Source organism: Lissotriton helveticus, chromosome 10, assembly GCF_964261635.1.
Source record: "Lissotriton helveticus chromosome 10, aLisHel1.1, whole genome shotgun sequence".
Taxonomy (NCBI): Eukaryota; Metazoa; Chordata; class Amphibia; order Caudata; family Salamandridae; genus Lissotriton; species Lissotriton helveticus.
In genome coordinates, this window is record NC_136071.1 from 928,526,015 (window position 1) to 928,542,098 (window position 16,084).

General features: G+C 45.8%; 1 protein-coding gene across 1 annotated transcript in view; it reads right to left on the reverse strand.

The window, feature by feature from the left end:
- Window positions 1-16,084, reverse strand: part of LOC144785549 (uncharacterized) — a 135,758-nt gene that overhangs the window by 37,444 nt on the left and 82,230 nt on the right. The window contains exon 3 of the mRNA XM_078664395.1: window positions 4,487-4,606. Coding sequence (XP_078520521.1) covers window positions 4,487-4,606 — 120 coding nt within the window. The remainder of the gene's footprint in view (window positions 1-4,486; window positions 4,607-16,084) is intronic.

Consider the following 16,084-nt stretch of genomic DNA (forward strand, 5'->3'; position numbering starts at 1 on the left):
GGAAGTTAGTCCAGGTCTCCTGGAAGTCTTGGCTCCCAAAAGGTTCTAAGTCCCAGCTTTTCAGAGGTGATAGAAGTCCAGTTAGACACTGTCAAGGGTCCCAGGACCCCAGGAATATATCTTGAGGGTCAAGACTCACTCCCACAGCAGCCCCAGCAGGGTACAGGTCATGTACAGATGGTACTGGTCAGATAGGCACTTCAGAGAATAGGCCTCTTGCAAGCCTGTCGCTTACAAAGGAGGACACCAAATGACCACTGGAGTTCACTTATTTATCCTGAGTACAAGTGGGAGAATGCCTAGCCCTTCAGGTCTCCTCACAGGTTTCAAACAGTAAGTGCCATTCTGTCCAGAGTGCTCTGAAGAAGGTGCCATGGGGTGCCACATATATGCCTGCCACTAACTAGAAGGTAGTGGTGACTACCAGCCCCTCCATTAACAACACTGTAAAAGTTCCTAGGGTTAACCCTACCCTATTTGACCAACTGCAAACAATTCCACTGTACATCTCATTCTCTAATTTCAAGATGGAGAAACCCTTCTCCCCATATGCAGTGTCCACCAAGAGGAGTGGAACTGGTAATGAGCATTTCCCTCCTCCTTGGTCACCCCAAATAATTTCTGGTAACAGTTTTTCTCCCACTGGATTTGGTTCCTGCCTGACAGGAAAAACAAAAGGGCAAGGGGTGGTTGCACAGGTGGCAGATAACATTTGCCTGTAACAAGGAAGGGGCCTTTGAAATAAATTAAGTTCCTAGGTCCCCCCCAACTGGTCTTGCTGCCAGAGAACAGAAAAACACTTTCTCACACCAAGGCCTTCTCTGCTCTAGGAGCAGATTTCACACCACATCTGGGCCAATCACTCACTGTGCTACAGCTGGAGATTGAATGTAAATTATTAGCCTCCAGGAGCTTTAGGCAGGGAAAAGGTAACTTTATTATTATTATTATTATTATAATTACATTTATTGAGCGCACAGCTACCCGAAGGTTTCCCGGCGCTAAAGATAAACAGAGAATGAGTGAGTTGAGGGGGGGTGGGATACAGAATTAAGTGTTAAAAAGCCAGGTCTTTATTCCCTTGCGGAATATCAGGTAACATGTTTCAGATCGCAGGGACTGGGGCATAGAGTTCCATAGAGAGGGTGCCAATAGAGCAAACGAGCGGCCGCCCATTTTAGCTCTGTTGACCCGCGGGGTCGTAAACTTGTTTTGTGTAGAGGATCTCAGTGTACGGGACGGAACATACTGCTGGACTAAGGAAGATAAATATTTAGGAGCTTTACCCATTTTAATATGGTGCATTATGCAGAGCGCTTTAAACTTTACTCGGCTCTCAATGCGTAACCAATGCAGCTCGCGCAGATGGATAGAGGCCGATGACCTGGCAGGCAAGTTACAAAGAAGGCGGACTGCCAAATTCTGGACCACCTGAAGTTTCTTTGTTACCTCTTTACAAGCACCCAGAAGCAGAATGTTCCCGTAGTCCAAGCGTGAGGTGACAAGGGCCTGGACTACTATCCTCAGGGTATCAGCTGGAAGCATCCACCTGATTTTTCTCAGCCACCTTAAGATGGTAGTGCAGGTGGCAGAGACTTTTACCACGTGTTGCTTAAAAGACAGCTGGTTGTCAAAAATGACCCCGAGGTTGCGAACTGAGGCTGAAGGGGTAGGAGTGGGACCCATCTGATGAGGCCAATGTTGAGGGCCCCAAAGCGAAGTGAGAGGGCCGAATAGAAGTAACTCAGTTTTATCGCCATTCAATTTTAATTTATGGCTGTGCATCCAGTTGGCAATTTGCTCCAGCCCGGACTGTAAGGAGGACGTAGGGAGATGTTTATTGGTGGATAGCGAATAGACGATTTGTGTATCGTCTGCGTAAGAATAGATTGTGAGGCCTGCTTGTTCTGTCAGAAAAGCAAGAGGTCTCACATAGAGATTGAAAGAAAGAGGGCTGAGAATAGACCCCTGGGGCACACCGTGAGGGGAGGAAAAGATGGAGGAGACAGACGAGGAAGAAAAGACTTGAAAAGTACGATTAGAAAGAAAACTAGCAATCCAGGCCAGGGCGGCACCATCAATACCCACAGATTTCAAGGTGGACAGCAGGATGGAATGAGAGACGGTGTCAAACGCGGCACTCAAATCTAGCAGAATGAGTGCCACAGTCTCCCCGCAGTCCACTTGTCTTCTGATAGTCTCAGACACACCAAGTAAAGTGGTCTCGGTAGAGAAGCCAGCCCTGAACCCAGATTGAGAGAAGTGTTAAAGATTAGAAGATTCAACATAGGAGGTGAGAAGAGAATTAACGTGTTTCTCCAGAATCTTAGAGTAACAGGGAAGAAGAGAAATGGGACGAAAGTTGGCAGGGTTATTAGGGTCCGCGTTGGCCTTTTTTATCAGTGGGACCACCATCGCATGCTTCCATTCGTTGGGGACCGTAGCTTCAATCAAAGAAGCATTTAGAAGGTTCAGAATAATTTGGAGTGTAGTTGGAGCCATAGTACGCAGTATTTGTGGAGGCATGGGGTCCAGGGGAGAGCCAGATTTAATTTCTTTAAGGTAGTTTTGTAAAAGTGAAAGCGAAATCGGCTCCCAAGAGTGAAGAAAAGGGGCCATGGGACTTTCTAAAACTTACTTTTCTTTAATCATTATTAAAAATTAAAAATCTGACTTTCCCACTGAGTTGGGCTTATAGGCCCATGCCTACAAGGTGCCATTTGAGAATATAAAAATATTTTGTATGAGATATGCACTGGTCAAATACAATACTTAATGTTATGCATGGATTTAGAAGGACTATTGAATCATCTCCCAAGAGTATAAATGGTGGTATTTTGGACAATGTAATGCATAAGCAGCATTTCAGTATTTAATCTATTTACTTGGGCATTATAAATTTCTTTGATCCCTAAATTTTGATAAGGCCTTCATTGCTTACAAACTGTCCCGGTGCATGTGAAAGAGGTGCTTAAAGTTCAGTTTGAAAACCAGCTGTATTTGGAAAAGTAGAAGTGCCCTTTATCCCACTCTGTTTACCTTTCTAAGAGGTAGCTCGGACTTTGGAGGAGAGGCTTGGAATAAAAAAAATGAGAGTAGATGGAATTAAAAAATGCTACTATGCAATGCTGTGCTCCAACATTTTTAAAATACATTACACTATTTGGCAAAATGGTTCATTCTACTGCTGTGTCTTTGTCGCTTGTGTTATTACTCAGCCTAACACATGACCCGATGATAAACACGCACATAATAAATTTAGTCTGAAAGTAATATACAACCTAAATTGAATGGTGAACCCGGAAATAGCTGAAGAATTGGGTGGGCACAATGATTTTGCTAGTTGAAGATTCAGATCTACCGAGGGACAGACAATTCATTGGTTTGGGCTAGAAAAGAAGCAAGCTGTTTCACGTCAGCTTTCTCAACCCAGGATGTCTATCTACTGTAAAGTAAACCAGGTTCCTGCTCATGGTGGACAGCGAAATTGTGACTATGTCCATCAGCTGCAGTCCATGCAGTTAACAGCCAGGGGGCGGTGGGGCCGCGTGGAGGGGGATTTCGAGGGACGATGCCGAGGGAAAATTAAATATTTATTTATCAGGCGGGAAAACTTTCCCCGTGTTGACTTCGGCTCTCTGGAATAAGCTACCAAATGCCATCCGGTTGATTCAGGATAAAAAATTACTTGTTTTGCTGATCATCTTTTCCTTAATAATCATCTCAGCCAGCATGTAATCACACAGGAGCGCCGGGACACCCCGTTGGGGTATCTGTGCGCGATATCAAAATACACTAAATAAATAATAAATCGTCCCTCGAACTCCCCCCCTGTTAACTGCAAGGCCCAGGCTGATGTCCACCCAAGAAAAACTGATGTCTTACATTTCCAGTCACAGTTTTCATGCAATATTGGAAACATGCACCCCACAGTCAGAAATATGTTGCCATTCTTACTGCAGAGGACATATTAGGAGAAGGTTCCACAAAAGCCACTTTGAAGCAAGTAAGTCAAACAATAAATACATATTTTAAAATAAAAACATGAGACTATTTACCCTCTCCTCACAACTTTTTTTTTGAGTAACGTCTTGTCCAAGAATGTTTAATGTTTAGCAATATAAATGTGTGCATTAATAATAAATGTTGTGACATCCTCAAATCGCTTCACTAACAGAGTGCCACAGATGAGCAAAAGTTATCGCACTTCCCCCACACGCTAAGGATGTTTTTGAACACAACTAAAATTAATGTATTGATTAAAGAACTGAAGCCTCGGTGTAATTTTGTGAAAATGTTAAAATGATCCCATATAAAGAAATGTATTATCTAAGCTTGCAAATGTGCCACTTATACGATTTCGTTGCTTATTTCCTTCTAAATATCTCCTAAACACTAACGTTTTGGGCCTTAAAATGCCATGCGCAACAATAGAACTTCAGCCTGTCTATTAAGAAAAAGTGATGAAATGTTAATCTCTACTCACGGAAACATGGCAGGACTGGTTGTCATGAAAAGGAATCAGCTTTAAAATGATATCTTCCACACGTTTATCACTTAACGTAGTGTGCTTTGCTGTTATTGAATGTATATTTGCAGACTCCATCTGTAACATAAATGTATAGTTTTAGATAAACATACTTCATTTTCTATGAGTAATGAAAAAAAAACATAATGACTCAAATAAGTGTGTACTATGCTGAAGCAGAGTTGCTAGCGGTGTGTAATTTCAATACACCACATAACGTTTCCGTGATATGCAAGAACAGCCTCACTCTTGGATCAAACGTTTAATCACACACTGTTCCTGCAAAACTGTTGAATACAAACAAAACGTATAAAGTGTACAAGGTAAACTTGTGTGCTTTCTTTCCTGTCCTTGTTCTTCTGTCTTCTATGTACATTGTCAGTTGCACCTGTCTGCATGGTAACAGAGCAATCATCTTCCGCCCATTCAAATCTGTCATCTACCACCTGCTCGCCTTGAAAGCTACACAGCAGCAACCCACAAAAAGTTAATAAAAAATCAATGATTTAGAGCAAATGCATCTGGCATACAGTGTACTATTAAGGACCAACAAAGAATGCAGATGTCCCCCTACATATGTCCAATGACAAAAACAGCCGAGCACATAGCAGTGCTGACCATAAAAGAAGGCAACCCCCATTTTTAATTAAAAAAAATACATAGGGGCAGATTTACAAGCCCCTTGCGACACTTTTGCATCACTTTTCCCATGTTAAAAATAACGCAAAAGTGGCGCAAGGGGCTTGTAAATCTGCCAGGTAATGCTAAAGTCTCAAAAGAAATCTGTACCACAAGTTTAGTCACTTGCATGGATTACGATTTCTGAATTGTAGGCCTTCACAGACTTCTCCAAAAGTAATAATTGAACATGTAACAGTTGCCGATTTCAGGGTCTACCACTGGAAAATATTTATGACTTCCGACTTGTGTGTAGGTGTGGAACTTTCCACAAGTGCAGTTGGACATAGGGTGTAATTGTACACACAAAAATCAATTTTAAATGACTGCAATTACACTTTTTCTTGTTCCCTCCACTGGAAAATATTATTCCTCAAGTAACAATTGTGTTGGGCAGGCAGGATGAAATTAAGGCATGGTATCGTGTGTCAATTTCGTTACATCTGATTACTAGTTAGGTTTTAACACAACCAGTTTTCTGTGTAGCTTTTTTCCGCTCGTAAAAGTAGCTGGAAAATTCGCAGGTGACTTTGGTTGCAGCATCAGTCAAGTCTCATTCCTTTTTATTTTTAACAGAAAGAATCATACAATACTTTCCGTTGCTTAAAAAAGATCCCATTCCCCCCTACTCTCACATCCCATACAGTAGCTCAGAGCAGGTGCATAAGAACCACATTGCAAATTCCATTTAATTGTACAGCTGGAGAAATTGGTCCTACATGATAGTTCCGCATTCCATGGGGTTTATCGCATAGTTCTAGGTGGATTTACTGCATGGTAATGACAAATTTGCATGCAAAATGAACTTTGTGGAAAATAGGCCCCAGTAAAGTGCAGCTCATAATTGGGGGCCATGGGATCAAGGAATGTTAGGGGTGCTCATGCTTAATTGAATCTGTAAAGCAATTTACTCCAACTGTTCACAGGGAGGCAATAGCTCATGAACATTTTGTCAACAATCTCAAACAAATACCTTTGTCAGTGAGCCTACACACCAACTCTGTGAATAGACATAATGAAATGAAAATGTGTGTAGATTCACCTTTTGCAAATGTTAAACATGGTTTTAAACTTGTGGAAGAGACCACTTGCAAGTGTAATCTAAACTTTCAGGTCCAAGTAGTTTTTTAAAATTGAGACCAATGTTTTCAGTATTATTTGAAAGATCGTGGAGCAGAAACACTTCCAATGGCTTTTGTATTGATGCCAGCATGTTTTGGAAATTGATCTAGGGAACAAGAAAGATTTTATGAACTGTACTGAAAAAACTGCACAAATACACGGCATAGGTACTTAATACATTTTGGAAAGGGAGATGGAATTGTGTATTGTTGTATTTATTTTTGCAGTTCTAAACAAGGGAGGGGTTTTGTGACTGCCAGTTGCCATTGGAAGGGAATGTGGTGTGGTGATTGCCAGTAATAGTAATAATGATACGCTAAGGAATAGCCAAATGTGAGAGAAGATGTGGATACATAACAGGAAATTTGCATTTTGTAAATTATTTTAAATGGTCAGAAGACCGCTTCACCTAGAAGTGATGCAACATGCATGAAGTATATAAACAGAACATAACTGATTCTTGTGTGAAGGGGGTATGTTACATAATAGAACTACATATGGTTTAAAACATGACAGTGAAGGGAATAAATACTGTCTTGCAAAATTGTGAGTCAAAACAGAATAGTGATAACTTTCTACATAGGGCAAATATCATACATAAAAGTTCGAACAGATATGGGGACTGTATTTTGAGTAATTTTTTGTATACTATGTTATTTTGCAAGGAATGAAAATGTACTCTTGTGAGATTTTTCACTGTTTGTTTCTGATTTAAGTGACTGCATATGGCTTCAATAAAAATTTTCAAAAAAAATAACTTTAAATGGTCCGCGTCCTTCTCATTTGACACATATGGCAAAACATGCATGTTGTAAAGATTTGTCAATATTTATTCTTTCTTTCTACTCACCGTAAACTGTTTTAAAATACTTGTGAGCTGTCCCAACCCCTTTCCTATCTCTAATGTTTGCGAATTTGTCCCCATTCTCTTTTTCTAATCAAGAATGATTATGTCATTTATTTCAATATTTGCTTTTGTATTGCCATTGGAAAGGGCCATCATTTACTACAACTGGAGTCCCTTACAAAGAAGTGAACAAATGCAGACTGTGTTATCCATTATAAAAGTCACCAGATACTATTTAAGCTCATAATTGGATTTTCTTCTTACCTAATTAAAAGTTGAATCAGTGCATTCCTCAGGAGCTGAGAGACACAAGATTCAGAGGAGGGCCCTAGAGCATGGGAGGTGGCAGTGTGTCGCACTGCATTTGAATTACCAAAGCATAGCATGCTTTACGATATTTTATTAGATCTGGAGAGTATTTCTTGTGTGTTGGGCTGAGAGCCAAAATAGGAGCGTGTAAGACATCTGGGGACGTATTATGGAAGTACCCAGGGGCACAAGAGGTGTTAGTGCCTGCTTTGCACGCCCGCAAGGCACTTTGGTATTAGAGAAGGGGCCACAGATGCTTGTGCGTCCCCTTCTGTAATAGTGATAGGCCTGGCACACTTAAAGCACCAGTGCTATCTTCAGAGGGCGATCCCTCATTTAATGGGTGGCATGGCCCAATGCAAATGAGGGAATCCCTTTGACTCTGCACCCGGGCTGTATTACAAACATGGCAGCAGTGGCAAAGAAGCTGTCAGGAGGCACTACCTAAAAGGTGGTAGACTGTCAGTCACTCACTGTGCCCGCCTGCAAGGGCATCTCTAATTTCCCTTCAAAGTGCAGGCGGATTGCTGCCTGCACAGTGACACATGGAGCGACTTCAAAGCAGAAGCTCTCTTTTTCACCTAAATGCACTGCCCCCAGGGAAGCACGAGTTTACGACTGCACTGGGGTCAGCACATTTGCTTTAATGCGGTGTAGTTTCCTGGTTAGTACTGGGCGCACCTTTTGAAAGTTGCACCCAACGCCAACCTGGAAAATGAGCAACATACGTAATACGACCCCATGGGCTGTATCATGGTAGTGCACCGGGGGTGCAACAGGCGTTTCCACCTGCTTTGCATGCCCTAGTTGCACTTTGGTATTACAGAAGAGGCCACAGACACTTGTGCTTCAATTTCTGTAACATTGAAAGCGCTGGCGTACTTAAAGCGCCAGACCTATCTTCAGAGGGCGTTCCCTCCTTTGCATGGGGGCGTGGCCCCTTAGAAATGAGGGAATCCCTTTGCCACTGCGCCCGTACCTTATTACAGACTCGGGGGCAGAGGCAAAGAAGCTGTCAGGAGGTGCACTGTCAGTGCACCCCCTGACAGCAGCCCTGTGGAGCGGGGGAAAGTGGGTCCCATAGACCCCCCCCAGACATCCTCTTGCAGGCGTGTTCAGTCACTCACTGTATCCGCTTGCAGGGGAATCGCTAATCCTCCTTTAAAGTGCAGACAGTGGTTTCAACGCAGCTGCTCTGTTTTTTACCTGAATGCACTGCCCCCAGAGCAGCGCAAGTTTGCAGCTGCCCTGAAGGTAGCGCATTCACTATAATGCAGCTCATTTTCCTAGTTAGCGCTGGGCGCACCTTTTGAAAGGTGCGCTCAGTGCTAACCAGGAATATGCATTGCATACGTAATACTCCCCCCGAGGTCAAGATGCTAGTTCCTGGCTGTAAAGGACAGCATGCACCAGAATGCAAGTTATGCTAGCAAATCTGAGGCAAGCAGGGTTCACCAAGCTTGCAAGGAAGTGGTAAGAGAAAATGTTGTGCGGCCTCTGTGTATCTCATTTATATGTCTATTTGCAACATCAAAAATACATTTCTTACTTAGCACCTACAAATGAGGAAAATCATGTGGAAACGCAGTTTTATCATGTTAACCGAAATAAAATATAAATGTATAGAAATGTCAATGTTTGTGTTCGAAGAAACACAAATGCAGAATTGTGCCATTATAATGGAAGTCCCAAAAAAGGCTTCAGAAGTGTAGGCATACATCTTAGTTGACGGGCAGTCTCATTAACTGCCCCATATAATATAAACCAAATCCGGGTCCCTGAACATATATACAGGTCTTTGGCTGTGTGCTCTGTGGAAAGGAAGAACTTAGTTGAATGAATCACGTTCAAGTTCCAGCCCGGCCAGCTACATAGGGATGCCAGCTGGCGCGAGCAGTGCGTTTGGGGGTGGTGGGCACGGAGCGAATGAAGATTGATAGTACACCTCATCAGCCAAAGATCTAAGCAACTTAAGGGAAGGAGACACACTGGACTAATAAACACAAAATGCACGCAGGGTTATATAGTGCTATTAAAATACGTATATGAACACCTAAATGCAGGTTGAGGATCATGGATGTTAATCCCGCATATTTCAGTGTTGGCCAATCATCATCAAGCTTCTAAACACCTGACAGGTGGACATTGAACACAAATGATGTTGGAATATACAGTGGACTTTTCCTCCCCTGCACAGAGAAATACAAGATTTTATTAGAGAATAGAAGGTATATACTATAATGTGTTTATCTGTTCCAACTCTCATGACATCACTTTCCCATCCAGGGAGCACTTAGATGTCATTCGGATTGCAGCGCATGATACATAGGGTTTACTCGCTGACTAAGTTAGATTTACATTACTTTTTATGCAAAACAGACTTTGCTAGTATTAAAATATCAAAAAAGTCAACTGGCCAATTCGGATTCAAATATAGGGGACCTTCTCTGAGCCTGTTCTTGCTGTTTGCTGCCAAACGGATTGTTTATTTATTCCAAGACTCGCGGTACCCGCTTCGCGGGTCCCGCATCGCCAGGGGGTGTGTGACTGAGTTGGGAGCTGCTGGTTGTGTAACCGGGGCTGAGGGCTGCGAGCAGAAGGGTTGGGACTCGCTTTCCCAGGAGTCCCTGGATATCCCGCACCCGTTCCACCTGGGCTGCTCTCCCTCACCGCCCCGCCCCCACCAGGACCATCTTTAAATACCTTGCTCGCCATTGCCTCGTGGGACCTTCTCTGAGCCTGTTCTTGCTGTTTGCTGCCAAACGGATTGTTTATTTATTCCAAGACTCGCGGTACCCCCTTCGCGGGTCCCGCATCGCCAGGGGGTGTGTGACTGATTTGGGAGCTGCTGGTTGTGTAACCGGGGCTGAGGGCTGCGATCAGAAGGGTTGGGACTCGCTTTCCCAGGAGTCCCTGGATATCCCGCTCCCGTTCCACCTGATCTGCTCTCCCTCACCGCCCCGCCCCCACCAGAACCATCTTTAAATACCTTGCTCGCCATTGCCTCGTGGGACCTTCTCTGAGCCTGTTCTTGCTGTTTGCTGCCAAACGGATTGTTTATTTATTCCAAGACTTGTGGTACCCGCTTCGCGGGTCCCGCATCGCCAGGGGGTGTGTGACTGAGTTGGGAGCTGCTGGTTGTGTAACCGGGGCTGAGGGCTGCGAGCAGAAGGGTTGGGACTCGCTTTCCCAGGAGTCCCTGGATATCCCGCGCCCGTTCCACCTGGGCTGCTCTCCCTCACCACCCCGCCCCCACCAGGACCATCTTTAAATACCTTGCTCGCCATTGCCTCGTGGGACCTTCTCTGAGCCTGTCCTTGCTGTTTGCTGCCAAACGGATTGTTTATTTATTCCAAGACTCGCGGTACCCGCTTCGCGGGTCCCGCATCGCCAGGGGGTGTGTGACTGAGTTGGGAGCTGCTGGTTGTGTAACCGGGGCTGAGGGCTGCGAGCAGAAGGGTTGGGACTCGCTTTCCCAGGAGTCCCTGGATATCCCGCGCCCGTTCCACCAGGGCTGCTCTTCCTCACCGCCCCGCCCCCACCAGGACCATCTTTAAATACCTTGCTCGCCATTGCCTCGTGGGACCTTCTCTGAGCCTGTTCTTGCTGTTTGCTACCAAATGGATTGTTTATTTATTCCAAGACTCGCGGTACCCGCTTCGCGGGTCCCGCATCGCCAGGGGGTGTGTGACTGAGTTGGGAGCTGCTGGTTGTGTAACCGGGGCTGAGGGATGCGAGCAGAAGGGTTGGGACTCGCTTTCCCAGGAGTCCCTGGATATCCCGCGCCCGTTCCACCTGGGCTGCTCTCCCTCACCGCCCCGCCCCCACCAGGACCATCTTTAAATACCTTGCTCGCCATTGCCTCGTGGGACCTTCTCTGAGCCTGTTCTTGCTGTTTGCTGCCAAACGGATTGTTTATTTATTCCAAGACTCGCGGTACCCGCTTCGCGGGTCCCGCATCGCCAGGGGGTGTGTGACTGAGTTGGGAGCTGCTGGTTGTGTAACCGGGGCTGAGGGCTGCGAGCAGAAGGGTTGGGACTCGCTTTCCCAGGAGTCCCTGGATATCCCGCGCCCGTTCCACCTGGGCTGCTCTCCCTCAACGCCCCGCCCCCTCTCCCAATTGGAGGCTACCATAAAAGAGAATTAAGAATCCCGCTGCGCGGGAGCGCGCGGGAGCGCCCGGGGCTAAGCCCGGGCAAAGGGCGGGCCCTCTGAGGCCCTCGTAGGCCAGAGTAGGCTGGGCTGGGCCCATCCTCTAACACCTGTATGCCTGCTGTTCCTGTTACAGGCAAGTGTAATGGCCATGCCGTCTGAAGAGGGAATACCTGGGAAGATGGGAAGGCTACGCAATGGGTCACTGGACAAATATTTCCCTAAGGTTTTGTGTGATGCTGATAAGGAATCGTCCATGGCTGAGCGGCGACGCTCAGTTGGAAGTTTGAAAAATAGATCCCTCACTGACATTGCTCCTTTTACTACGGCCCAGGAGGGAGGTTCACCTGATATTTGTGGGGAAATTGTTAGTCAAGAAGGTGTCCCTTTTTTGCTGCGAGATTGTACCCCCACCCCTTGTTTGCCCTCAGATCATATTGTAATTGTCTCTCCCACTCCTAGTCTCCGTTGTACTACTGTTACAACGAAGCCTAGGAAGACGAAATCTAAGCAATTAGTGGTGGCCCAGATACATGGCCCACCACCAAGTAAAAGAAGGAGGAAATTAAGGGTAGGGCTAGGCAAAGTTAAAATTCCCCACTCTGACTTTGGCACAGGGTCAAAACCTCCCACCACATATGAAAGGGCAATAGTGGTGGTGCCAGTATTGCCATCACCCGGCGCACCACCGCTAGAGGTTACATCGCCTGTTATGGACCCAAATGCTGTAGGTTCTGATATAATCGTGGGGACTACAGTACCAAATATATTACCTCCCCCTTCATTATTAGGGAATTTGGAATTCTTACTGAGATCCCTGCTCCTACCCATTAATGAGAGCATTAAGAAAGTGGAAATTAGATTGACACTCCTGGTGACTGCTATAAACAGCATGGTCACCTTAACCAAAGCCCAGGGGAGCGGGGTGGTGCAACCCATATCTTCAGTTAGGCTACCCACCAACAATGCTCCTAATACCCCAATTGCTACATCCCAGCCGCCTAAACAGAAGCCACAGCTTCACGGTAGGGTTGAGCCTGGTTTCTCAAAATCCACACCCCCGAAAACATATAAACATCCCAGTAGTAGGGACGGGTGGTGACCCCCCAAGGGTAGCGTCGAAGGCCCCCATAGCAAACAAACGGGAGGAATATGGGGAAGGTAGATACACTAGAGGTCCAGTAACCAAGGGGCCACAAGTGGAGATTCCCCCACAAGCAGTGCCCTTTGTGGTAGCTTTGACTGGGGTTCCGCCGTTAGTAGAGAACAAGAAGGAGGGATATGCTCAACTGAAAAATAAAATAATTCACTGTTTGAGGACATATAGGCCCATAGCACATAATATTGATGGAGAAATAGTGCATGTTAGGCGGATTAACTGGCTGGGCAGTAGACGCAAAGATATTGAAGGGGACCTAGTGGTGGCTAATTTTAGAGACCCTCGGGCAGTAGACTACATTCTAAACTGGCCCACTGGAAATGGGGAAAATTGCATTATCCCTCGGGCTCTAACATACTTCTATCCGAGGTCAGTTGTGTTCCCCCCCAACCATCGGAATGAGTTTTACCCTTCCAGATCTAACCCCCCATTATTACATAGTAACATCTATCCCCCGTATGGCCAGTACCCCGTCCAGGCCGCTGATCAGTTTGGTTGGATTACAGTTCCCCAGAGACACAAATTGAGTCACGATAGCAGGATGGAGCATTTGAGACCCTTCACTCCTCTGGACACTTGCAATAGGTTTTCGCAGCTTTCCGGTATGGAAGACTGCGATTGATGTTTACAGTCTAAGGGGGAGAGAGGTGGTCAATTAGGTGTGGAGGCTCCATGGTCAGTTGGATGTGAAGACACAAGTCAGGAGGTTACCCCTGTAGTTCAAAATGCGGTTAGCAGCAGTTCTACCGGGGCCCTTTTGGAAGCTCTGAGTATGGATAATACTGTTGGTTGCATTGTACCCTCCAAACCATCTATCTGTGTGGTGGATACTTGTACGATCAAGGTGGGTGGTGGGGGGGGGTGCAAGGGGGTCTCTGGCACAGTTCCTAAGGTTCCTAAGGGCCGCCGGGTAATAAACCTGTTATCTTGGAATGTAGCAGGGGTAAAAAGTAAGATGGCTATACCGGAGTGGCATACATTCATCGAGAAGTTCGATGTTTGTCTGTTTCAGGAAACCTGGAGTCTGCTACCAATAAATAAATCGGGTTATACCACCTTTTCTTCTCCAGCAGTATGTAGAGGGAAGGGCAGACCAGCGGGAGGTCTCACGGTCTGGATAAAAATCGATCTGGACTGGGATGTGGTTATCCACGACTCAGGGTGTAGTGACTTACTACATCTCTCCTCTAGGGGTCATATTGAGGGGAACAGGCTCAAACTATTCAATGTGTATGCCAAAGGGGCCCCGGGGGATACTACTTCAGCAACTATACTAAGTTTAGATTCAGCTTTAGCCAACTGTCCTCTTGCAGCCAAAATTATTGTGGGGGGGGATTTCAATTGTATGTTTGAACCTCTCTTTGGTGATGACTCCCTAGGCACTGAGGAAGAAGACTCTAAATGGTCCATCCCAGTCTTGTCATTACCCGCCATTCGAAAATGGTCTGCGAGGGCAATCCAAATTAATGCCCTTACTAGGGAACACAAACTAAGAGCACTTAATGGTAGGACCTTGTCTGACAGGGCTGGTGCGATGACGTTTAATAGGCTTACAGGTCCGTCCAGAATCGATTATATCTTAATGGACGTTAGTTTGTGGACTGATCTAATTGATATGGAGGTGGTATCTACTCAGGATAGTGACCATAATCCTCTGTGCAGCAAGTTTAAGTGGGGTAACCTTAAAGATAGGGTAGTGAGTGCCCCCATGAAATTAACTTAAGAGATTATCCCATATAATAATAATCGTAGACTGAAATGGGATAAGGCCCAACTGAAGGAGGACCAACTAGGGACCATCAAATCCCTTGTTGTGGATCTGTTTTTGGATCTGGAGGTATGGGACCGGGAGATTGGTAGTGTCCCGAATCCTTCCACTACCCTCGATTCAGTTTACAAAGCCACAATAGACCACGTGAGTCACTATTTTCTCTCAAAAGGGAAAAGCCGCAGACGGAATAACACACCCCCCATTTCTAGCAATCCTTGGTATTCGGCCCAGTGTAAGGGAAAAAGGAAAAATCTGACAGCTGCTTTACTCGCAAAGGATCCATTACTAGTTAGAGCGGCTAGGAAGGATTATTTGAGAGTATTAGCGCTGGCTAAACGTGAATGGGAGGAACAGCATTGGCAGGACTTAACAGATGCTGTGAGTATGAGGAACCCGATGTTATTTTGGGACTTAATCAATAGAGCTAGGCAGGGGAGATCCCAACCACTAGCAGCCCATATAACTAGCCAGCAATGGTTTAACCACTTCTCAGCTTTATATGGCGGAATTGAAGATACAACCAGCCCCATGGTAACTAGCGGTGGGGGAGGGGAACCTCTAGGGGAGGACGAGTATCCATTCACGGCCTCAGAGGTAGTAGTGGCTATTAGACATTTGACCCCAAAGAAGGTGGCCGGTCCGGATGGGATCCCAGGGGACCTCTTGATTGCGGAACCTATGGCATGGGCCAACTTAATTGCCACTATAATGAATCTGATTGCAAGGGGTCATCCTGTGCCAGATTCCTGGAAGGGAGCAGAGGTTGTCACTGTGTATAAGAAGGGGGCAAGAGATGACCCTGCCAATTACAGACCTATCAGTCTGATAGATGTAATCCAGAAAGTGTTTGGCAGGGTCATCATCTCAAGGGTTGGCGATTGGATGGAGGAGGGAAGTATCCTCTCCCACCTCCAAGCTGGATTCCACCGGAAGGTAGGTACGATGGACCAGGTCTTCCGTTTTTTTTTGTTATCTATTGGAAGACAGTTACCATCAAAAAGGGCAGCCTTTATATGGCCTTCATAGATCTCAAGACAGCTTTTGACCTGGTCCCTCGAGCTAAATTGTGGGAGATCCTAGAAAGGATGGGCTTCCCCGGCCCACTCTTGAGTCTAATTGCAAGGCTCCATGAGGGGAATTATGCGAGGATCAGATTGGGTGCCCAGGGACAGCTGACAGACAGGGTCCCCGTGAGGAGCGGAGTCCGCCAGGGATGTGTTATGGCTCCGACCCTCTTCTCCTTGTTTGTGAATGGAGTGGTGGACCATCTGAGAGGGGAAGAGACGGATGCTCCATCCCTGGCAGGGGAAAGAATCCCCACTCTACTCTTCGCCGACGACACTATACTGATATCCAAATCCCCGGTAGGACTGCAAAAGCTCTTGCATCGATTTAGCTCCTTTTGCATAGACAGAGGCCTAACCATCAATACCTCTAAAACCAAGCTGATGGCTTTTTCACCCTCCAAAAGATTTAAAAACAATTTCACGCTCAATGGGGCCCCCCTGGAGTTGGTTG